Genomic DNA, 24,124 nt, shown 5'->3' with positions numbered 1-24,124 from the left:
ACAGCCTTAAGCTGTCCCAGGGGAGGTTTAGGTCAGACATCGTGAGGAGTTTCTTCACAGAAAGGGGTGATCAGACGTTGGAATGGGCTGCCCAGTGAGGTGGTGGAGTCACTGTCAGTGGAGGTGCTTAAGGAAAGACTGGACATGGCACTTAGTGCCTTGGTCTAAATGATTCTGTGATTTTTGTGATGTTGTGGTTACCATGCAGCAAGCTCTTCCCCAGCTGAAAAGCAACCAACAATCCCGCAAAGGCTTTTAAAGAACTGAAAGATTTTTAGGCCTTCTGGGTAAAACAAACAAACAAGCAAACAAAGTAAAACAAACAAAAAAGTTAAAAGAAAAAAAGGCAAAAAGGCAAGAAAAGGCAAGAAAAAAAAAAAAGGCAGCTATTTGAAAGCCCACCGGCTGCCTTGAGCATTTCAGCAGCGGCGCACGTGCGTTCCTCCGGTGATAAACAAAGTCTCGAGTTTCTATAAGTTTTTGAATAACAGTTTATTATACGGTAAAAGCAAGCAGCCGGCTGGGTGACAGAAATGGGACCAGTTTCCCAAATCTGCACACCCTTACTACAGGGTACATTTAGTATTTATCTTAGCTACTTCATTCATATTAATTATATCATATACATATACATTCTACAGGTTTTTGCTAAGTATTTAATATATGGGTTTTCTTACAGCTAAAGCTAAAAGGGTTATCTCTACAACCAGTCATAATTCATGTATTCTTGGACGAACAGGCGCCTAAAGATTTAAAGTTCTACTATATTTCATTCTTAGGATAGTAAGGAGGTTTTAGGCCTCTTGACCTTGTGAGGGTCTGTTTTATTTCTTTATGGGGGTGTAATTAAGTTTTACAATCCGTTTGTTTTATTTTGATGTAATCACCCATTTGTTTCACGAATCACGATTATTTATATATCACACTCCCAGAGGGAAAACGCAGCGACCGCAACGCAAACCCCCCACGGGACCACGGGGAACCTGCCCCTCAGCCCGGCACAAGCCTCGCCCGGCCCCCCCGGCCCCGCGCATGCGCCCCGGCTGGCGCACGCGCGGCTGCCGCCCGGCGCCGTTGAAGTGGCGGGACCCGCCCGGCGCGGCCCCCCCGGGTTACCCCGCGGGCACCGCGACTGGCCTCGGGCAGCGCCCCTGCCTCCCGCGGGTGAGTAACGGCGGCGGCCCTTCACAGGAGCCCGCGCCCGGCCCCGGCCACTGGGGAAGGGGCTCCACGGGGCTGAAAGAGGCCGGGAGAGGAAGGGACGACGCCCGCCCCCCGCCCGCAGTCGCTGTCGGAGGGGCCGGGGCTCCCCCGGGCGGTGCCCTCCCTCTGTCCTCCTCCCTCTGCGGGAGTCCCGCGTCTCCTGCCGCCCGCGGCTGATGCCGCTGTTGTGGCAGAGAAGTGCGAACGCTCGAAATGCGGTGGCTGGCTGAGGGGAGGGGAGCGGGCTCTGCCATCTGGGTTCGCTGCCCTCTCTCACTTTCAGCTCGTGTCAGAAAGCCTTTCTGTGCAGCTGCCCGTGCTGTGAACTGCCCCGGGGGCGGGTTCGCAGGTAGCTCTCTATGATGGAGCTGTCTGAAGGTCGCTTTCTTTTCGTGGCCTGTAGCTGCTCAAAGTTAGGTATGTGTTTCCATGTCCTTTCGAAGTAGAAGAACGTTGGCATGTCGAGGTCAAATACTTATGTATAATATAACGCTGCCTTACCACCTTTGTTTAGAATGAAGAATCCAGCAAGACTGTGTTTTGTTACTACTGCTGCCTTTCTTAAATTCAAGTCACATTTCTGTTTTTTGGGTGATCCATGTTAGGATTGTCATATTTCAAATATCTTTTTCTGAATTGGGTGGACCAAAAAGAAATCTGTTATTGGAATTGGTTAAAAAGATATTTTTTTAGTATGTAAGCACAGCTATAAAGACCATATTTAATGTCTTCTTCCATCGTTAATGATTTTCAAGGTATTTAAAAAAAAAAAACTTAGAAAAAGATTTTTCATATGCAGAGACTTTTTGAGAAATTCCCTGGGGTTTTTTTCTAATGCTAAAAACATTTACAAGAAACATACAGTCAGCTTTTATTATATGTGTTCCCGAGACCAGAATGTGCTATGTAAATATAGTGGTTTAGATACTGTTATCAGCCCTCAGGGAAGTTTACAAAGTCTCACCTGGTCAATCACTTGGGAACCAAAGTAATGTTTCTAGGTGCACATCTGCACTGTAGCTCTAGAATCAAGGGCCTTTAAGGCCTGGGAGCTGCAGCTCTGTCTCGAGGTCATCTGTCACTTCAGAGTTTTCAGGTTCTTAGAGAAAAAGAAAGCTTAACAGAACATAAGCTTAGAAGTTTTGATTCCATGCATGATCTACCAGCCTCGGTGACTTCTGGATGACCTTACACTTGATCAATAAAATCAGATTTTCAGACCTCTATTCTGTATTGGATATCCATTTGTTGTATTTAAGGAACATCAGATTAAATAAATTACGGTATTCACTCATGCTTACTAAAATAGATGAATCTGTTATATCTGAACATTCTTTGCATTGTATATTTCTCTTTTGGAATCAGCAAACCTGGAAAACAAAAACATTGGGCAGGGCATGGAAACTTGAGTTGGGTCAGAATCATCTGACCAAAATTACCTAGGGCAATTAAACCTTCAACGTTTTTTTTTTTGGTTGGTTGGTTTGTTGGTTTTTGGTTTATTTGCTTTCTTTGACTGAAGAAACATCCTTATTTTGGGAAACGAGTTGGGGAAAAAAAGCTCTCATCGTCTGTCCATCTGTACACTTTTTTTCTTCCTATGGTGGAAAGGATAAACAGAAGGTTTGCCTGCAGGGTAACTTAGGGGTATAAAAAGCTACCGTGAGGGAGAAGAAAAAATGCACTGTCAAGTAAGAGCTTAAATGAGAGATATTATCCTTGGGACAGACTTTCTGTTAAGTTTGGGGAAGAATTAAGAAAATACTTCCGTTTTTTTCATAGATGCTTTTTTTTTTATTTCTTCATGGAGGTATTAGTTGTTTTGAGAAGACTATCTGGAGATTTTGCCTGCCGTGATGAGTTTCATACTATTTATTACCAATGAAAAACAAATTAATTTGGAACAGGGATGGTCATAGTGGGATAGATACATTTATCTTGTGCTTTTAATTCTGTATAGGAGCTTAAACACTAAAAAGTAAAATAACTGTGTCAGATTTTTTTTTGAGAAGGGGACTGGATGTTATGGAATTATAGGTTCTGCCCTTTCATGATAAAGCTTCGTATTTTTCTGATGTGTAACGAAGGGAACTGTAGTATCTGTACTCATTGAAGGAGAAACCAAAAGACTTGTGAACTAACATTCTTCCTTCTTACCTGTAAGAGATGGGTTTTTTTCTTTTAAAATTAATTGAATAAGCAAGAGAAAGAGCTCAAACTACTTACATTTTTGGCTGGTACACCTAGATGGGTCAACAAACTTGGAGTATGAATCCAAAAGCTTTTGAGTCAGATAACTGCATGTAGGATGTTAATCTGCATAAAGCTGAAGTTATTCAGGCTGACTTCTTCCTAGAGAGAAAGGCAATTGCTGTTAGATCCAAATGCACCCGAAAGTTCAAGGCAAGGTATTTCATAAGTATAAAGGAATGACATGTGCCTCAGTAAATTGCAGTCATACTCCAAAATTTGACTGTCCATGACAAATGCAAAATCACACCTATGCTTTCTTTAATGACTGTTGAATCAGAAGTGTATTCTAAGTTTTTTTCCAGTTCTAAGGATAGATGTAACTTCAGGTAGCTGTTTCACAGGCCATGGTTGCTCAGTTTGTTTCCCTGGTATTACCATTCTGCTGTGGCACCAGCATTGATGAGGGTAGTCTATCTGCCTCTGTCTCTGAAAAGTAGATCTGAACAAGAATAAAAGACACATGAAGCATTGCTTACCTGTAGCTCTTCAATGCAGCTTTTACAGTATATGTGTCTATGCCAGGGCTAAATTATATCATCATTGAGACTGATGTCTTCCCAAAACAGAAGCCTTTACCATAGATACCAATTGCTTGTTCTAGAAGTTTTGCACTTTGATGCTGAACTTCTGTATAAGCATACTGGGTCTTCATAATATGCTATGCTAGACCAGAGTCTGTCTTGATGCTCATCAAATATTTATAAGCGTGCTGCTCATTTTTCAGTATACTTTAATGAGAAATATTCCATTGAAAAAAAACTTGTTGAAATAAGAACATGGAGCACCAAGATCAATTCCTGACTTCAGAAAAAGCACTTTATAATAGTGAAATCTTAATCGAAATAGGAGGAATTGAGTAGCAGATACGTCAAGCAAAGAATAAAAAAGAACTGTTTCTTTGACATGGAATAGGAAAACCCAAATGAAAAACCTTATGAACATTCTAATTATAGACAGTGCAGTCATGAATTCTTTTTTACAGAAGAGAAGAGATAAAATAATAAATACAGAAGTAGTTTATCACTGGCAATCCTGTATGTTGCTTGATGAAAATCAGTAGCACCTGGGTTAAATTAAACTGAGACTATTAATACATTAGCCTGGTAAATAATATTGTTCTCTTAAAAAAAATCGTGATCCTTTAGAATATTTCAGTTTGTCTAATATGAAAATTGACTTAAAGTACTAGGGTGGGCTAACATAATCTACTTGAAAGAAGACTGAAAAGGTCATGAAAAGTAGTAGGAGTAGTTTGAATGTATTTAATTTCTTATTAGAAGAAAGATGTTCTACACTCTAAATAATTTCTTTGACAAAATCTAAGATCTTGGGATGGATTGTTAGCTATAGAAAAAGAACTCTGTAATTTGATGTAAAATGATACAAAATTTTAATTCAAAGTCTTAAGTACTATAAGCATATATGGTGTAAAATCACTTTTCCTGGAGTAGCCAAAGGTATGGTTTCACAATCCAGTTGGGCAAAATGAACAGTATAATTTTCGTACTCTTGCCTTCCTCCCTCTGTTCTTCTTTATTGACTTTAGTGCTGTGATACTTATTCAGCTGAGTCATCTCTCTAACAAGGTCAGAGTGCACAAGGATTTTCTTGTTTATTTTTGAAATGTTAACAGGGATTTGCTGTTAAAGTGAATGAGTGACCTTAGTGTGAAAACAGAATGAATCGCAGAACCAACTAGGAGTAGACATTAGGATGAAGGGATTAATATTGGAAATTGGAAGCAAAACTTCCCTTCTTGGCAGTGTATTACTGCTAATCCAATTTAGGCTATATTGTTGAAAAGCGTATTCTAAAATTCCTCATCTAAAATTACCACAGCAGTAGCAAACAGCGCGTTGTGACAACTGAGCTATATGTTAATGGACTATAAAATCAGTAAAGAGCATTAACAGGAAATTAAGGTAAGATACTTTATGAATATCTTAAAATTACCTGTGTACATCTCAGTAAATTAAAATAAGATTCTCAGATTTGGAGGTCATTGGCAGAAATGCAACATCACAGCTATGTTATGTGTATTGGCTCTTGAATCAGAAATTTATTTTTAGATTTTCCAGTTTAGTGTTGTCAGTTTTATGCATAATCTTGTTCCACATAATTCGTTGGTAACCTAAATTTTGTTAATCCTTTTCTGTGGTTCTCTTGTGATAATGTTGAAAGGGACTTAAAGTTATAAATAAAGCAATTGGGCATTCCATTATACTGATTTTCTTCCCCCTACTTTCAGGGCTCAAATCTTACTCTGTGCAGTTGGTCTTGTTTTGAGTTTAGCCCTGGAATTCTACATGAAAGGCCAGGCAGCTGTGACATTGTATTAACTGGCTGTCAGCAGCTAACTTGCAGGCTTTCTGCTTGAGGTCCATCCTTAATGTTATGTTGGTTTTTGCTTACATAATTCAGAAAACAGATTAGAATCTTAGATCTATAAAGTTGCAAAGCATTATTGTTTTGAGTTTAATTTGCTGAAGTATTTAGTGAATATGTTGGGTAACTAAACACAAGGTGATTGATCTGAAGCCACTAAATAGGTTAGTAAATGAAACCTGATTCTGAACATAAACTGTAGTTCCATCATATGCCATTTTGTACTTTACTCTTGTTCTGTGTTATTCTCCTTTCGTGGCTTCTGCTTTTCAATTCTGTTTTCTGTGCTATTTCTGCCAGAATAGCACTTGTCAAAGCATGATAGTTCTGAAATAATGTAACCAGAATTTCCATTTCACGGTATTTACCTGGGTTAGGACAACAATGAAGTTCAAAAGTAAGATATTTTATGAAATATTTGAGTCCTTGGAGGTAGAACCTCAGAACCTCATGTTCTCAAATAAAAAAAATGGAGTTTTGTTTGTGTCCCCCTGCACAAAGGTCTGTCAGTTACACAGTCAGTGTGTGCATCACAGTTGTCTCCTTGTTATTTCTATTATGTAGAGACTTTGTGAAGCATTTCATGCTGTTGAATTAGGTAATAAGAAATCTGACTTTAAAATATTTGTCTTTTGATCAGTTGCGGCCGAAATCCTTCTGTTGGGATTCTGAACTATGACATCATGGCAAGATTTCGCAGAAGAACATGCATCATTTTGTTGCTTTTTATTTTGTTTATTTGCTCCATAATGATGGCTTTGAAGACACTGAGACCTGACAGAGCTGGCTTTGGGGATCCATTTGGACTTGGTTTGTTGCCTGAGCTTCAACAACGAACAGTTCTCTTAGACAATAAGCAGAATTCACTGAATAGGGTTCAAGGAGACACTGTAACACGTGTCAGTAATTTGCACAGTATTGCTGTCAATACTATGAAAGCATCTATGCCTCCTGTAAATAAGCTGGAAGAGGAGCTGTCTTCTCCTAATTATAACTTTCACATATTTTACTATACTTGGTATGGGAATCCACAGTTTGATGGTAAATATATTCACTGGAACCATCCACTGTTGCCGCATTGGGATCCTAAAATTGCGAACAATTATCCAAAGGGAAGGCATAATCCTCCTGAGGACATTGGGGCCAACTTTTATCCTGAACTCGGATCTTACAGTTCCAAAGACCCTACTGTCATAGAAGCCCACATGAAACAAATGCGTTCAGCTTCAACTGGTAATGGTGTTAACATTTCAGCATGTTGTTCATTTATCCAACCTTATGTATGCCAATGAACACAACTGACCCATTCTTCCATTTTTTTTCTGTGTAATTCAGGAAATGGTCTGAAACTAGTAAATGTCTTTGTATCTCTGAGTTTTAACCCCCAGCCGAAACCTACATCTTCAGAGCTTTGTCTGATGAGTGTAACAGCACAGAAATATAAGAAAAGTATTTGTAGTCCTGTTAGTTACATGTTTTTTGTGACTTACTGTTAAGCACTGATAACATATATGAAAAATACAGAAACCATTTCTGGAATATATAGCCTGTGTATTAAATTTTTATACTTCAGTTTTTAGACCAGGTTTCAGAAAATCATGTTAACATGGTTATGGAGCAGTCTGTTCAATTATTGAGTGGGTTTTTTTCTCTGAATTCTGTGTATGCAATAACAAATAGATATTAATTCATTCATTGTCCAAAAGTATCTTCTTTAAATAGAAATTGATGTTCTGTTTCTCTCAATGAGATGAACTATATACATAAGAATATTCAATATATTTTTGGTGTCATTGTTTTTTGTTGAACTTTCTGGTCCTTTTTATGTTAATCCTCTTTAAATTAGCAGTCATATATGCTAATATTAAACTCTGAATGCTTCTGTAAATGTAGTTGGAGCAACATGACCAGAGCTCATAGCATTATTCAGACTGCTAATCACTTTGTATTGAATCACTTTCATTCACCTAATCATTAAGGTTTGAAACATTTTTAATATTGTTTTTAGCATCAAGTCCATTCTCTTTTAGACTCCTGAAGTGGTACATAACTTTATTTTTTAACCACAGGAAAGAAAATGTTAAGTAGTCTTTCTCAGGGAAAGATCAATGCAAGTGCGAGTTTAGGTTCCTTGATCAGCAATTCCGTTGCCTGAACTTTTATGTGTTTCCTAAAGGTATAGAAGAGTCTTGTTGGAGGTATTCAAGATACCCAAGTTTGTTGCTGCTGTTCTGCTTGTTCTTTCCATCTTACTCATTTGAATTTGGTCCTTTTTCTTTTGCATAAAATAAAAGATAATGTGATAAAATGCAGTAAAATATTGCATTTTTCTTGTCCTTGAGCAGACTGTCTCTTGTGATAGTGTTACTTGTGATTCACTTTTTGATGAAGTGTGGAGGGAATGGAGACAGTTGAACTACCTCCTGTGTATGGTGAGCTCAGACTTCTGGTTTGGATGTTAGAACGTGATTGTGTATTGACTCTAATTTATGCTTTCTTTTTCCTAATTCTGGAATTGTTTGTTTGGAAATTTTTAGTCAGAAATGTTATAATGTTAGTAAAGTAGGCAGAATTTAGAGTATGTACTTCCTATCTCGGTGACCTTATTTGTGTACTTAAATCTTTACCTAGTGAAAAAGAATCATATTGCCTTATTCTTCCATATGTTTTAAAGAACATTGTTAGGAAAATATTTCTACATCAGTTATTTTATGTATTTCTTTCAGACTTACCTTCTTCTTGACATTATTTCCAGCTGCACATCTAAAAGATCTAATTTGTTTATCTGACAGCATTTTATTTTAGAAGGAAAGGGTTTAGCCTTTCTGAAGAGGTATGTGTTCTTCGCTTTCATGGAGAGCTTCAGAAAAATTTACAGTACCAGGTCATTCTATTTGTTGTCTTTTTTTCACAGGACTAGTAACATACTTAAGTTATTGAGAGTTATTCAAGCATTTTTGAAGATAATAAATTTAAAAACTAATTTCACATGCTTGGAAGTGTGGATTACACCAGAGTAACTGCTTTTAGCAAGAAAGAAGATTGTGGGATTGCAGTCACTGCTTCTAATATTGAATGGTTTTTTTGTAGTAGAGCCAGAGGTACAATGAAGAAATATGTAGGAGAATAAATTCTTATAAAATAAGAATCTTTCATCACATGCAGAGCCCTCTCCTCTTGACTGTTCTATAACCCTATGTTATACATATACCCTATGTATCTTCATATTCTCTGGCTCTGTTTTGGCATAGCTATAATGCCTTATTGGGGAGCACTCTTTTCCTCCTGGTACAAACTGAAGGTTAGAATGCTGTGCTGAAAAGTGGGAGGGAATGGCTTTGAGTGTTGGGCTTAGGATGCTGAGCACAGATCTGTTCCCTTGAGAGATGATCTAACCACTGTTTGTTTTATAGTCCTGTGAACAAAGAGAGGAGTTAAAATACACTCTGAGAATACTGAGATTTTTTTAACTAGTTAAAAAGTAATTTGAGATTCTGATTTATATTATGTAGGTTTCGCATCAAACAATAATTTTAACTCATGTAACATTGCATGTTACAGTGTACATGTAATATGTTAAACAACATGAATTAAAACTGAAGCTTTGTATTTTCAGGTGTAATAGTACTTTCATGGTACCCACCAGGTATGGCTGATGAAAATGGAGAGCCAACTGATGATTTGGTGCCTGTTATTTTGGACTATGCACACAAATATAATCTAAAGGTAAAGTATTTTTAGATGGTAAAATAGGACTGATTAGGAAAGTAAACCTTGCTAAGAGTTTACTACTTCTACTCAAGGTGTAGGTCAGGGAAGCCTGTCATGTAATGGTGGCTTCTGTTTCTGTCTCCTATTATGCTGCACTTCTTTTGGGTCACAGAAGCCTTAGAATTGCACTGAATTTTGGTAGGACCTGAGAAATATTGCCTCATAAATAGAATAAATATTGTAATCTGCTTTAGCATGCAGAATCTAAGGTATAGTGTTGTGGGTATTTATATTCTATTTCTTTTCAGGAAACAGTTTTTAAAATAAGATGATATATTGTTTTCTAATGACCTTAGGAGTTGAAAGAAGTATTCCATTTTACAAAATACTATGGAATACAGTGATCTATAAACTAAGGAACTTTGAGAAAGAAGAAGGACTGTCTTCATGTTTTGCATTTCATAACTTGCTGGTGCCTCATCCTAGAGATCACAAGCAAGCATCTATGGGTAATAAAGGCAGATTTAGAAGATCTAGTTTGAATGAATGTCTTTATCCCAGAAGTTACCAGGAACTTTTGCCTTGGACTGTAAGGTCGGAGAGATGCTGCTCTGACTTTATGTTTATTCCAGGGCATGACAGGATAGAAAGGCTCAGTTACTGCCTTCTTGAAATGGGTGAAATATCATGTCAGTTAAAGATTACGTGAATTGATCAGTAGAATCTAAAATTGTTGTTTGATTTTTTGATTTTTTTTATTATTATTTTCAGAATAAAACTTGTGTTTTCCCTTTGTGATAATAAAAATGTGCATTGGATTTTAATCTTGCCAGGTAATACATTTGAGTTTTTAAGTAGCTGTATGTGTTTCATCTCTGGAGGGTGTTGCTGTACTCTGTACTGAAAACACAGCCTGTTCATAAGCTCTGGTTTTAGTTGATCATGCAAGTTGCAGATTCTCAGAGAAATTTCTTGTCACTGGGAGCAACTGTAGATTCCTTGGCAAGCAGGAGGAAAGTTGGAAGATAGATACAGAAGTAATTTTGAAACTGTCAGAAATACTGTGTGAATTGCATTATGGGACATAGGTTGCACTATGTAATAGCAAACTATTAAAATGAAAGCAAAAAAAGTATTTTCAGATCATCACCTTGCTGCTCTAATCTAAAGAATTTGTTAACATCCAAGTATCAAAGGAACCAAGGAAAAATTAAATAAGCTACCAAGAAAAATGCATGCAACAGTATGATAATGATTGGAATATGAATGAAGCTGCTGTTACTGCTTGAAATAATTATGGGAATACAGATATTCAGTGTAGATACTACTAGGAAATGCTACCTTCACTGTAATGTTTAAAACCATTCTTGCATTAGTAAGTTATTACAGTAAATGTTAGGAGTGTCAGTAGACCAAAACCAATATCTAAAATACATTTCTATTATGTCTGCTAAATAAAAGTCTGTGAAAAGATATGCCCCTTTGATTTGCCTAGTTTTGATAGTTGGAAATAAAAGATGAAATTATAGTGCTCTTCAACCTGTACTATCTGTCCTAGTGATTTAGTCTGATACTATTTTTCTATTGTTTCTACTTAATAGAGATAGGTATTTGCTCTGCAGTGGAAATTTTCTACTGTTGCAAAGTTGTCAAAGACTTTATTAAATGCATTTTGTTCTAAAATTGCTTCTGAAAAACTAGTTGCTTTGATTAAGGTAATGTACTCTTCCGTAAATGTATATTTGAAAACAAATGCATTTTTACATTGGAATTACTTCACATATATAGGTTAATTAATTCCATTACCTCCAAGCTTGACAGTCAGAGCAATAGCAGTACATTATATTAGATGTAGTTACAAGAGCTTATTGCTCTAGATAAATCTATAAAATTTTAAATTAAAGTTTTCATATCTCATATCTTAAAATCTATTTTGACACTGAAAACTATCCATGGAGCATTATCTATAGCAAATTTAATACATTGGTTAGAAATTAAATATTAAAATGCTTCATTAGTTAATCAATTCTTTGACATTCAAATAATTAATATTTCCATTTTTAGTTTCTACAGTTTTTCAAGTTTTCTGAAGCATGATTACCACTTGCTGTAACCTGGGGAATACAAAAGCAGTGTTTTGTTTTAACGTAAAAACCCTAAATATTTACTTTAATACCAATCTTCCTTTAGTACCAATCTACCACTACCAATCTTAGTAGTGCAGGAGTTGTATTGATGAAAATGTTTGGTCTGTAAGGAAGAAGTATATTTTTTGTGACTGGTACTTGCTTTATTTAATACACGGTACCCATGTATTCAGTAGTGTTTTACATTTGTGTTGCTTTTACGTTTTCACCTTTCAGGTCACTTTTCATATTGAACCTTACAAAGACAGAGATGATCGCAGTATGTACCACAATGTCAAGTACATCATTGACAAGTGAGTTGTTTTGGGATGGTTTCCTTTGGGGTTTGTTACATGCTGATTTAGGGGGCTTATGCATATGATGTAGAAGTTATAAAGATATATAAATAGAGAGATAGATCTTTATATATTCTTTTATATAAAGATCTACTGAGACTGAAGAGAACTGTAAGGAACTTTGTTCATATTTCAGTGGTGCAAAACTCAGTCTGTTTTTTAAATATTAAAATGTGAACTTTACATAGATACTCAAATGTAAATTGCTTTCAACGGTCATTAATACCATAAGTCATGATACTTCAGATTAAAGCAGTTAAAATATTAGCCACGTGATATATAAATTAAATATACATTTTTATAGTGGCAAACTAGCACCTAGAGCTTTAATATGTTGACCTCTAGTGATTTTAATTCATCTTGTCAAATTCTGTGTAGCTGCTAGATGTCTTGTTTATCAGTGCTGCTTAGACCATCTTATTTCATACTGAATTGTAGAATTGCCCTTCAGAGGAAACTAATGACTGTAGCACAATTTGACAATAAGTTACTGTTCCCAGCCAGCGGCAGGGTACCACACAGCTGCTTGCTTCCTTCCCCCCCGCCCCATAGTACTGTGGGGTGAATGAGAAGGAAAAGATAAACTTCATGGGTTGAGATAAGAACAATTTAACGAGTGAAACAAAATAATATTATAATAATTATGCTGATAGTATTATTAGTGGCACTAACAATAAAGAGACGGAAAGAGAGTAACAGTACCCAAGATGAATTGCTCACCACCTGCAGACCACCAGGCCAACTCTGAGCAACGCTCAGCCCCCTTTCAGGTAACTCCCCCAGTTTATATACTGGGCATGACATTCTGCAGTATGGAATATACCTTTGACCACTTCAGGTCAGTTGTCCTGCCCATGCTCCCTCCCAGCTTTTTGTACAGCTCCTCGCTGGCAGAGCATGAGGCACTGAGAAGTCCTTGTCTTAGGTTAAGCACTACTTAGAAACAGCCAAAGCATCAGTGTGTTATCAGTGTTATTTTCATGCTAAATCAAAAAAACACGGCACTGTGGCAGCTACTAAGAAAAAAATTAACCTGTTCCAGCTAAAGCCAGGACAGTTACTGATTTGTAGTAGTTGAAAGGTTCTTTGAAGATTCATTATTTGATACTTCAGCAAACACTGGACTGAAATTTTGTCTTAACGATACTTGTTTGCTTTATAGATACGGAGGCCATCCGGCCTTTTACAGGCAGAAGACCAGCACAGGCAAATTTCTTCCCATGTTTTACGTTTACGATTCTTACGTAACAATTCCTGAAATATGGGCAAATCTGCTAACTCTTTCTGGATCCCAGAGTATTCGAAATACTCCCTATGATGCATTATTCATTGCGCTTCTTGTAGAAGAAAGACATAAGCATGACATTCACAGAAGTGGTTTTGATGGAATGTACACGTACTTTGCCACCAATGGCTTCTCCTATGGCTCATCTCATCATAATTGGGCAGGTTTAAAAGCCTTTTGTGATAGTAACAACTTAATGTTTATTCCAAGTGTGGGCCCAGGCTATATTGATACCAGTATCCGACCATGGAACAACCACAACACCCGTAACCGTGTCAATGGGAAGTACTATGAGACTGCCTTCAGCGCAGCCCTTCTGGTCCGACCGGAAATTATCTCTATTACATCTTTTAATGAATGGCACGAGGGAACTCAGATTGAAAAAGCTGTCCCTAAACGGACTGGACAGGTGGTTTACCTTGATTATAAACCGCATAAGCCAAATATTTACCTAGAGCTTACTCAGAAGTGGTCTGAGAAGTACAGAAAAGAACAAGAACAGTGGCTTATGTGAGCTGTCCCTGCTGCAGTTGTTGTTCCCTAATGCATTGACTGTATTGAGAAAGAAATTGAGAGCTGAAGAGTATGTTATTAAATGTCTTTATTGTATCTGTTGAATGTATATGCACTACTACTGAATTCTAATTTTGAAAAGTAAAAAGATTATGAGAATATTGGCAATTCTGTCTTATTGGATAGTTTAGTTCAAGAATATTCAGGGAAATCTGAAGGGTTATTTGTTTCTTTTTTAAACTTCATAACTTGCATTCTGAGCTTCCAGAACATCTGCATGGGATAACTCTACATGACCAAAGTATAACAAAAAATTGGCGTAGTTCTACTTACTTCCTTTATTCTTGTACTTGTGTTTCTAATAAAAGTGATGCTGTAATCTAAGTTTTTTATGCTCATAGCTACTTGCAGGATGCATGTCTATACTGTATGGAATAATCTGCATCTACTGTTTTTAATGCTTTACACACAGGGACTTCTTGACATATGACTAGCTTGTGGTAAAAGCACTGAAGAGGTATGTGTGATGAAACATCACTGTGGTTTTTTGAAAATAGAAAAGTCTTTGAAAGAAAGTTCCAAAGAATTGCTGAAAGACTTTTAGTTTACTTACATTTTTTTCTGTTTGGTACGTGGTGTAGACTTTTGCAGATTACAGGGGTAGTGACCAGGAACCTTTTTTTTTTCTATATTACTTTCAATACAAAATAATAATGTTTGGGACAAATTGGAAAATATTTTTTTTGAGTGGGGGAAAAACTCCTAAACATGCAAAAAATATACTAAACCTTCCACTTTTATTTATTGTCTGCTAATTGACTGCAGACACAGATCTGGCATGTTTTTTAAAATGTGTAAACTTTCTAAACCAAACACCTTACTAGTCCTACAATAAATATAATTGTAGGAAATAGGTTTTTTGTTTCTGATTTAGGAGCTGCCTAGTTTGGTTTCAATGCCAGCAACTACCTGTTAGTTTAATTTGAAATCTGAGATTTCTATTTTTCATATAGTTTATTTAGTTTTTTGAGGATTCAGAATAGTAGATACTAAAATCTTGCTGTCATTCAGATAAGCACCCTACCAATGCTACCTGTAACACTGTGGTGTGGCTGTAAATGACTATTTTCAGTCCAAGAATCTCACTTTTCAAATGTTGTAATTATGAACTGGGGTTTTTTATGAGGTTTGAAAAGTTCAAGTCACATGGACATATCTCCTCAGCAGTCCTTTTTTGGGGATTTTCATAGAGTTTCATAACAAAATCCTGAACTTTGGATTAGTAGAAATTGCAGTGTTTTGTTTATTTGCAGAAAGTGTCTAATCCATAGCAAAAAGGATTTTTTTTAAATTGTTTATTTTTTTAATCTATGTATAAGGTGCTGATCCTGTGTTTTAGTTCATATGCTGAAACTGTTGTGACCACTAGTAACCACTAGAATTCCATTGATTTCAGCAGGACCCATGAAAATCACATTCTTTACTTGGTTCTCACTGTAATCTGTCCATGAAGTTGTAAAGTGAATGTGAGGACTTCTGGTTAGAAAAGAAACGAAACCAAACCAGTATGTTTTTTCCAGAAAACTTTGTCATTCCAAATAAACATAAGTCAGTTACTACTAATAATTTTTAGAGTCTTTCTGGTATGAGAAAGGTTTGCTTATGTGTCTCTCACTTATTTACAGATTATTTCTTTTGTCATTTCTCTGCAGTTCAAGAGATGAGGTGTCATATAATGCCCTCAGCTGCTTGAAAAAAGTGCAGAAATTGGGTGACAGATATATAACCTGGCATGTTGAAGTGTGCCTCTAGAGTTACTGGAGTCTTATTAATCTCTCTTCATATTTTTTTGCATTTTCCTCCTGCATGTCTGCGAGGTCTGAAATACTCCTGAAAGAAATGTTTACTAATGCTTGTTTTATTTTACTTATACTCAGGTGGATAAACTGACATAGTCATAGGTATGACCACAGTCACAAAATAGTGTGAGACATAAGAAGCACTTGTTCTAACCACTTCCAGCTTAACTACTCCCTTTATTAAGGAAAATGATATTACTAATTTTACTGTAAATCCCTTAAATAGCTAACAGCCTTTACAGCCCAAAGAGTCCATTTATTTATTTTAAATGTGAGGGAACAATTAAATTTTTTGCAAATGTTATTAAAAAATCTTCTGAAATCAAACCTTTTGCACGAACAAGTCTTTTTGCTTTCCCTTTGCTTAAACTTTTGTCATCCACTGGTCTTTTCTCACTGTAGTTGTCTGAGCACTGTACTGGTCTTGGCAACTTAGCACTCACCTTTCGGCTCTTACTTTCTCCCAGGGGCACTTTATTTTCTCTGTGACAATAAAAGTCACTCCTTTGTTGCTGTGTACAGAAACCTTTGAAATTTGTTGTAGAGTATTGTACAACTGAGGTGATCTATCTTGTTTAAAATACAAATCATGGTAACAGTGTAATAGATCTTCATTACTCTGAAAGACTTTTGTAATTGCCATTAAAGGTATCATTTAGCCCTTGCCATGAAGTGGTTCAGGCCATGGCACAGTGATATCTAATGAGACTTTTAAAAGAATTTACAGAATTTCTGTAGAAAAAAATGAAACTGAAGTGCCTAGAAATTCATCACCCCTGAACACTTACTGTATTTTTATGTGCTTGAAGTGTTTTAAAACATAAATATGCAACCATATATAGTATTTCAGAGTTGAGAATTGAATTTGTTGATGCTAAGGAAAGATGATGGAATAGGAGCTACTAGAACTACCCCACCTGCTTGTCCAATATTTCTTCTGTACATAGAGCAAATTACAGTGCTAATTCATGTTATATAGAATGGAGAGTTTTGCTTACAGTCTGTTGCTGCAGTCATAATTTTTAAAATTTGAGTAAAAATACGTCTGTGGGAGACAATTGCGAAAGAATGAGATTGTTTGTTATAAGGCACAGTTACTGGGGTGAGGGAGGAGAAACATGAATGTATTTAAGAAAGTGGTTGCTCCAAGCTTCAAGGTTATCATAGGGGGAAAAAAATTGTGCTACCAAAACCGAGAGGGAGAGAAGAACATTTGTAGTGATTTTGAGATCTGAAATAGAATTTAAGGAATATCCAAATCCTATTTCACTTTGGCTTCAAAACCCTTTTATTTCTTGACTAAAAGAAAAATATTGTAATGATTTTTTTTAATATTTTTACACTGATTAAGTGCATTTGACCCATCTTGTTATGGTATTTTATAGTATTTAGAGTCATATACTAAATTTATATAGATTAGGCAAGAAACACTGGGAAGTTTTATAAGAGATCATGCCATGCAAATACAGATACCTGAAGTAATCAATTACATACTACTGACTCAGTATTCTCAGAGGGGAAATGGTTTCTGAGAGAAGTAGCAAGTCTTCATGATAAAAGAGAACATAGTTTTAAAAGTAAATCTATAACTTCATTTCTGCTTCTGTCGGTTGTGATCAAGTAAATTATTTGAGTTCTGCAAGCTGTCTCAGAACTGAAGCTTAATACATCAACTCTGGAATAAGAATATGCATTAAATTTTGTATAGTAGCGCATGTTTCTCAGATCTGTAATCTTGTACTGAATTTTGTGGGAAAATGTGCATATGCTGTTACTATTTTAGTGGCAAGCTGTAGATTATTGTGAATATACTTTCTGTACTGATGTTCATTGTGTTTGTCTAATGCATTTCTTTTGAGGTGCAAATGATTTGTCTCTTAAGAGGTTGTTGAAGCAGAAGGTTCTTTAATGGAAGCATTTTTATTATAAAACTTGATATGTATACGCTCTGCGTATTTGGAATTAACACATTTCACACATGGGTTCTCTTGAAAACATTTTACAGGAGTGTTTTCAGCACTGTTGCTAGTAGAACGAACTTACTGTAATTTAGAGCACTTTTTTTGTGAATCTTGTGAACCTAAAAAGAGGAAATAAAGTATTTACAGACAAATTGTCAGTTAATATAAGCTGACAATCTCTCTCCCAGTCTTAAAGTGTTTTACGAGTCCTGGTTCTGATCTTTCATAGACTCATAGAATCAGCTGGGTTGGAAGAGACCTCCAAGTCCAACCCTTGATCCACTACCACTGCGGTTACTAGACCATGGCACTAAGTGCCGCATCCAGTCTCTTTCTAAAAATCTCCAGGGACGGAGAATCCACTACTTCCCGGGGCAGCCCGTTCCAATGTCTGATCACCCTCTCTGTAAAGAAATTCTTTCTAATATCTAACCTAAACCTCCTCTGGCACAACTTGAGACCGTGCCCTCTTGTCTTGCTGATGGTTGCCTGGGAAAAGAGACCAGCCCCCACCTGGCTACAACCTCCTTTCAGGGAGTTGTAGAGAGTGATGAGGTCTCCCCTGAGCCTCCTCCAGGCCGAACAGCCCCAGCTCCCTCAGCCTCCACTCATAGGACTTGTGCTTGAGTCCCTTCACCAGCCTAGTTGCCCTCCTCTGAACCTGCTCCATCACCTCAATATCATTCCTGAACTGAGGGACCCAGAACTGGACACAGTACTCAAGGGGTGGCCTCACCAGCACTGAGTACAGGAGAAGAATCACTTCCTTGGACCTGCTGGCCACACTGTTCCTGATCCAGACCAGGCTACCATTGGCCTTCTTGGCCACCTGGGCACACTGCTGGCTCATGTTCAGCTTCCTATCAATCCAAACTCCCAGGTCCCTTTCTGCCTGGCTGCTCTGCAGCCACTCTGTTCCCAGCCTGTAGCACTTCATGGGGTTGTTGTGACCAAAGTGCAGGACCTGGCACTTGGCCTTATTGAACCTCATCCTGTTGGAATCAACCCAACTCTCCAGCCTGATCAGGTCCCTCTGCAGAGCCCTCCTGCCTTCCAGCAGATCAACACTCCCCTAGTGTCATCTGCAAATTTGCTGATGGTGGACTCAACCCCCTCATCTAAATCATCAGTAAAGATATTAAACAGAACTGGGCCCAACACTGATCCCTGGGGGACACCACTAGTGACCGGCTGCCAACTGGATGCAGTACCGTCCACCACCACTCTCTGGGCCCGGCCCTCCAGCCAGTTCCTAACCCAGCACAGAGTGCCCTGTCCAAGCTGTGGGCTGCCAGCTTTTTCAGGAGAATGCTGTGGGAGATGGTGTCAAAGGCTTTGCTGAAGTCCAGGTTGACACATCCACAGCCTTCCCCTCATCCACCAGGTGGGTCACCTGATCATAAAAGGAGATCAGGTTGGTCAGACAGGACCTGCCCTTCCTAAACCCGTGCTGGCTGGGTCTGATCCCTTGTCCATCCTGTAGGTGCTGTGTGATTGCGTTCAGGTTGGTTACTTGGTTACGATTGTGTCAATGTTTCGTTCCTTTTTTATCTTTTACTTTTGACCAGCATGTTAAATGTTGCATACATTTCTAAAGTGACTATTTCTAAGATTTCATAGCTGTAATATTCAGTAAAGAGTATCTACAAGGTTATTGGCACAGCAGAAAAGCCTGATGTGAGTTTGATATTGTATAGATATCAATTTGTTGTGAATGGGTGGTGTCTCTTTGATATGTATTGAACACAAATAAAAAATGCATTTTTAACACCCTACATGGCTGTGACAGAGGTGCATTTGCTTACATAAACATGTAAAAACCTGTGTGTAACTATTTATATATGTGCATACAACTGAAGTAATTATTTTTAAAGTACTATATCATCATAATAAAATTACAAGCCAAATTCTGCTACTTTTAAGTAAGCAATGGTTTTAATTCCTTATGATGTTTACAGAAGACCTTTTTGCTTATGAATACTTTCATGAACAATAAATATATGCCCAAAAATTGTGATTTTAAAGGAGTGTGCGATAGTGGGTTTTTTTCATAATATGAGTTTAGAAAGTTAATTTTTATTTTTCTACTACTATATGTGTGTAGAATTTAATTAAACTGAAAACAATAGGGTTATCACAATGCTTTTAAACAGAAAATACTCCTGAAGGTTTTAGAGCTGTTTTTATTACATCTTATTAGGCTACTGAGTTCACTACTGCATAGCATTGCAAGCCTCTCTTGAGTTCTGAGGTACAATTCTATGTTGACAAAGTAAAACTGAAGTTTACTTCTGAAAGGGGAGGCAGACCTGACATCCCCTCGACACCTGACACCAGAAGCCCGAGCAGTGTTACAGGACATAAATCAGAAACTGAGTGCATGTCAGACTAAGCGGAGAGTGTGTGGGTTACCGGTGGTGTTAGCAATTTTTAAGGGTATCAGATAGGCACACAAATAATTAGGCTTGCAGGAGAATGGTTTACAACTGATTACTACAACGGGGTCAAAGAAGTATTTGTTGCATTCTGATAGTATATTGTGCTTTCAGGTATAAAAAGTCTTGAAGGTATTGCCATTTTGTTTATCAAAACAACGTGACATTACCTCCTTGGTGTTTGAAACGTGTGTCTTGTTATTCCAGCAAACTAACTACAATGGTATGAAAGAAATCTAATTCACACACATAGTATTGTCTATTTCTGTGCATGAGTCAAAAGTATTTTAAAATATAGAGTATTTTAATAATTTCATATGTCTCTTGTGTATCACACTGTGACTCTCTCCTGTACTTAAGGTATTTTGCTCCACGATGCAAAAGATTTCCTGAAAATTTCCTGTGTCAGGAAATGAAAAAGGTAATCAACACAAGGTCTCTTTGAAATTTGAACTTATACACGTACCTATAATTGACACTTTATTGAGAGGCTTTGAGAATCTTCTCCATTTTAGTAAATAAAATATCTTTTAGGGTATTTCATGCCACTCGATGTGAATTTAGTAGAAAGGGATAATAATGAAACAGTATTTATTACCTCTTGTTTATCTAATCTGATCACTTTCTATACAATATATGGAATGTGTATTCTGTACATTCTTTATGTGAAAGATAGATAAGACTAGACTACATTTGTTTGTTTTCTTCAGCTGGGCAGTGTAGATAGAGGGAACAGTGAGACAACAAAAAGTACCTATAGCTTTCATTTTTTAAATTTCAGTTTAGTCACATTTTTTTAAAAATACTGTGAAAATAGTGGAATATACAGAAGTTTACTGTAGTAAAAAAAAAAAAAATTAATTACCTGACCCAGTTTACTGATAGATTTGGAGGAAAAATATCTGACACCTATCTCAGTTCTTTCAGTGTTTTCCAAGTAGAAAGGTACAGTCTGTTAAGATGAAGTCAAGAAAGAAGTTACTTATGTTATCATACAGTGTGATGATCTTATGGAAAGTGATGAGAATTCTGTATATTCCATTATTGCTACTATTCAAAGCTGGCTTAGCACACTCAAAAACGAAGTTTTGTGAAATGAATTTGATTTTAGAATACAGTATGCAGATTTATCCACACACAATTTTTTTCCCCATTTCTTTGTGAAAAATATAATTGCTCTTGAATGGATAGAGAAAATCTATTGCAGTTTTAAACGGTTCCCAGATCTGTGCTTGTCAGTGCTTGTCATGGAGTGAACCAGAATGGCTCACTTCTTGATCCTAGCGGTTAAGTAGTGTGGATAATCAGAAGTAATCAAGAGTATTCAGGTTCATTTCCTACGGTCTTTTATCTAAAAATATGAGTATAAATGTACTGAACTTTTCAAAATTAGAGAACTTTGGAGGTGATTAAATAAAACTGCTTTATTAGATAATCTTGATGTCATCTGTTGCATTCAGAGCTGATTTACCACTTTTAGAAAACTTTATGTCCCTTATACCAATGAAAGGGTTAATGATTGTTTTTCCTTAGGTATCCATTTATGTTTATATATTAAATTTCATCTGCAAACTTTATTTCATAATAAAGTTAAGTCTCATAAAGTCTTTTTGCAGAATTCATACTGTTCTGCAAACAGTATTGGCCTGTGACTAATCCTAATTCATAAAAAGAGTAAATAAATTCTTTAGTCATTGTGGTCAGAAGTCTTTGGACTGCTCGCTGCTAGTTACCACTTGTAACAAAGCTAGCTAAGTGATTGTGGAATCACTTCTAGGATATTTTACTGTGAAATGAAGCATGGCTTAAACTATATTCAGTTACTGTTTGAGTTAATCTACAAAACCCAGTGATTGGGATATTAACTTTATTAACTGAAGTCTCTATTTGAAAATAATTTTCCTCTAAAACTCTGAAAATTGGAAACTAATGAAAAATTGTCTAGTTATATGAACAGCAATACCGTAGCTGGCATGTAAAACACGTGGAAGGTACCTATTATGTAAAATATGTTTAATGGGGAAAAGTTCAGGTATCACAAAGGGAAAAAAGGAGGTTGCTTATTGCTTATAACTGTTTCTATCAATAACGTGTGAAAATGTTGCTCAGTATTATAACAATTTCTGAAACAAGGGAAGGATTGTTTGCACAGTTATCTGTAGAGAACCATGGGCTTGTTAAGAATTTAGAAAATAGCATTGTTAATTTTTGCTATACCTTATCTGAAAAGGTATAATTCCTTCTTTGTTTTTGTTCTTATTTTCTCCCTTTTCATTTGAAACTGATTCACGTCTGTGTTCTTAGTTTTATATACACAGTTGATTCTTCTCAGGCCCAAATGGATTCTCCTGATTTTAAGTACTTATTCGTTCATTATAGGGATCTACATTGTTTCTTTTATCGGTTATCAGGAAGGAGAGAAGGATTGCACATCCCATAGATGCATCTTGAATATGATAAATGCGTAGGGGCAAAGGGGGGTACAAAGGGGTTGTTGATAATTTCACACAGATCATTCATACTTTTCCTCTCTCTAAAAATTAATACTTATACAAATTTTCTCCAAATCTGTTTGGTAAACGTATAAACAATTTCTGATATTGAAGAAATATACTTTTTCCAATTATATTTATATTGTTGTCTACATTTTTTCCAAATGATATGATTCTGTGTTCACAGGTACTTAGATCTCTTTTCATAATTTGGAATCTTAACTACGTTTCTGTGCGAAGTCTATATTAATGAAAAAAAAAATTTAAATTATAAGACTAATTGAAATACATAAGAAAACCCCTTAGAGCTAACCTGCAAATTTTTCATACTTGGCGTAATTATAAAAGCTTTTTCTTCTGCCAGTATTCAACCTTTAGTTAGGATGCTTATGACAGGAAAGTGAACAAGCAGAGAGTGCAGAATGCAGGGGGTTTTGTTCCTTTTTTTCTGTTGGTGCTAGAAACCTACAAATTAGACTGTCATACGATACAGAATTTGTGTGCTCAACCCTGCAGGCTAAATCCTTTCTTTAGTTGAGATTTCATGAGATGTTAACCTTAATGTACAGGGCATTAGAATACTAGGGCCTACTTGTGATTTTTGAGCTTTGGTTTAGGCCCTAAACAGATTTCTCAAAGTCTTTTAAAATAATCGAGAAGCCAGGATATGACTGGTAACAATAGCTAACATGCTGTGCACAACAGCAACAGCTAAAGAGCATTTTAATGAGAAAAAAAGATAAATGAACTTTTTTTTTTTAATTTTGCTTCTTTAAACCATATTTTTAATGTTAGTGCTTTCTAGTTAGCAAAAAACTACCTGTGATAGTGCTAGCTAGTGGCAATATTCATGTGTTTTCAAACCACAGTAAAATCTGAAATCCTAAAATGTCCTTTTAAACCCTTCTTTCATGCATTGACAGCATGCTCAGCTTTTGTGCATTTAGTGTTATATAGATGTTTCCCATAAACCCTTCCTCCTCTCTCTCCGTCTTTACAGTTGCATATTTTATTTACCACAGATGCAGAAAAATAGCTACATAATATATTTTGGTGAGATTCTTAAAGGAAGGGTAATTTTTTTTTTTTATTTGAATGGGACTCAAGATACACGATTCAGTTCCCCGCTGTGTTCCAGTAACTTTCTGGCCTCGGGCAATTACCTTAGTCCCCTGTGTCTAAAACAGCAGTAATATTCCGTATCTATTATGATCTGGCTGTCTGATTTATTTGGTTGTCAAAAGGTTTTTTTTCAAGCCAAGACAGTTGCTTATGACAATTTGTGTGCAGAGCACAAAGGGTACCCTGTCACTGTCACATGCTTATCTAGGTGCTGCTAAAACAAACTGTTTTCCTAAGCTAAAAATCTCAGAGATTTTGTTTGGAGGTGCCTGATTTTTCTGCTTTGTATGTCGAGCAGTTAAAGTTCAGTTGTAGATGCAGCTGTACAAGAATAAAGGTCGTCTAATCCATACTTTTTTTTCCTAGTCTAAGAAAAAAGATACTATCAGAAGAATTCTTTTATCATCAGATATTATAATTTTA

General features: G+C 36.5%; 1 protein-coding gene across 3 annotated transcripts; it reads left to right on the top strand.

Annotated features, from left to right (window-relative positions):
* Positions 1-1,044: 1,044 nt before the first annotated feature.
* MANEA (mannosidase endo-alpha) lies at positions 1,045-19,567 on the top strand. Of its 3 annotated transcripts, none has more exons than XM_032683341.1 (5): positions 1,045-1,164; positions 6,482-7,074; positions 9,458-9,567; positions 11,916-11,992; positions 13,197-19,567. In XM_032683341.1, exons 2-5 carry the CDS (start codon positions 6,525-6,527, stop codon positions 13,831-13,833), a joined length of 1,374 nt encoding a protein of 457 aa, XP_032539232.1. In that variant the 5' UTR covers positions 1,045-1,164; positions 6,482-6,524; the 3' UTR covers positions 13,834-19,567. The 3 variants fall into 3 exon arrangements, with proteins under 3 accessions (XP_032539232.1, XP_032539233.1, XP_032539231.1); XM_032683342.1 differs by having other exon boundaries at positions 1,064-1,164; positions 6,482-6,693; positions 13,197-17,773; XM_032683340.1 differs by lacking the exon at positions 1,045-1,164 and adding an exon at positions 5,741-5,834 and having other exon boundaries at positions 13,197-17,849.
* The last annotated feature ends 4,557 nt before the right edge of the window (positions 19,568-24,124 follow it).

This window comes from Chiroxiphia lanceolata, chromosome 3 (assembly GCF_009829145.1).
Source record: "Chiroxiphia lanceolata isolate bChiLan1 chromosome 3, bChiLan1.pri, whole genome shotgun sequence".
Lineage (NCBI taxonomy): Eukaryota > Metazoa > Chordata > Aves > Passeriformes > Pipridae > Chiroxiphia > Chiroxiphia lanceolata.
Note: the sequence above shows the minus strand (reverse complement) of the source record. Positions and strands in the feature narration are given on the sequence as shown.

Coding starts and splice junctions, on each gene's coding strand:
- MANEA (XM_032683341.1), top strand. CDS start 6,525: ATGGCAAGATTTCGCAGAAGAACATGCATCATTTTGTTGCTTTTTATT. Junction 7,075..9,457: donor AATGCGTTCAGCTTCAACTG/GTAATGGTGTTA, acceptor TTGTATTTTCAG/GTGTAATAGTACTTTCATGG. Junction 11,993..13,196: donor GTCAAGTACATCATTGACAA/GTGAGTTGTTTT, acceptor TTTGCTTTATAG/ATACGGAGGCCATCCGGCCT.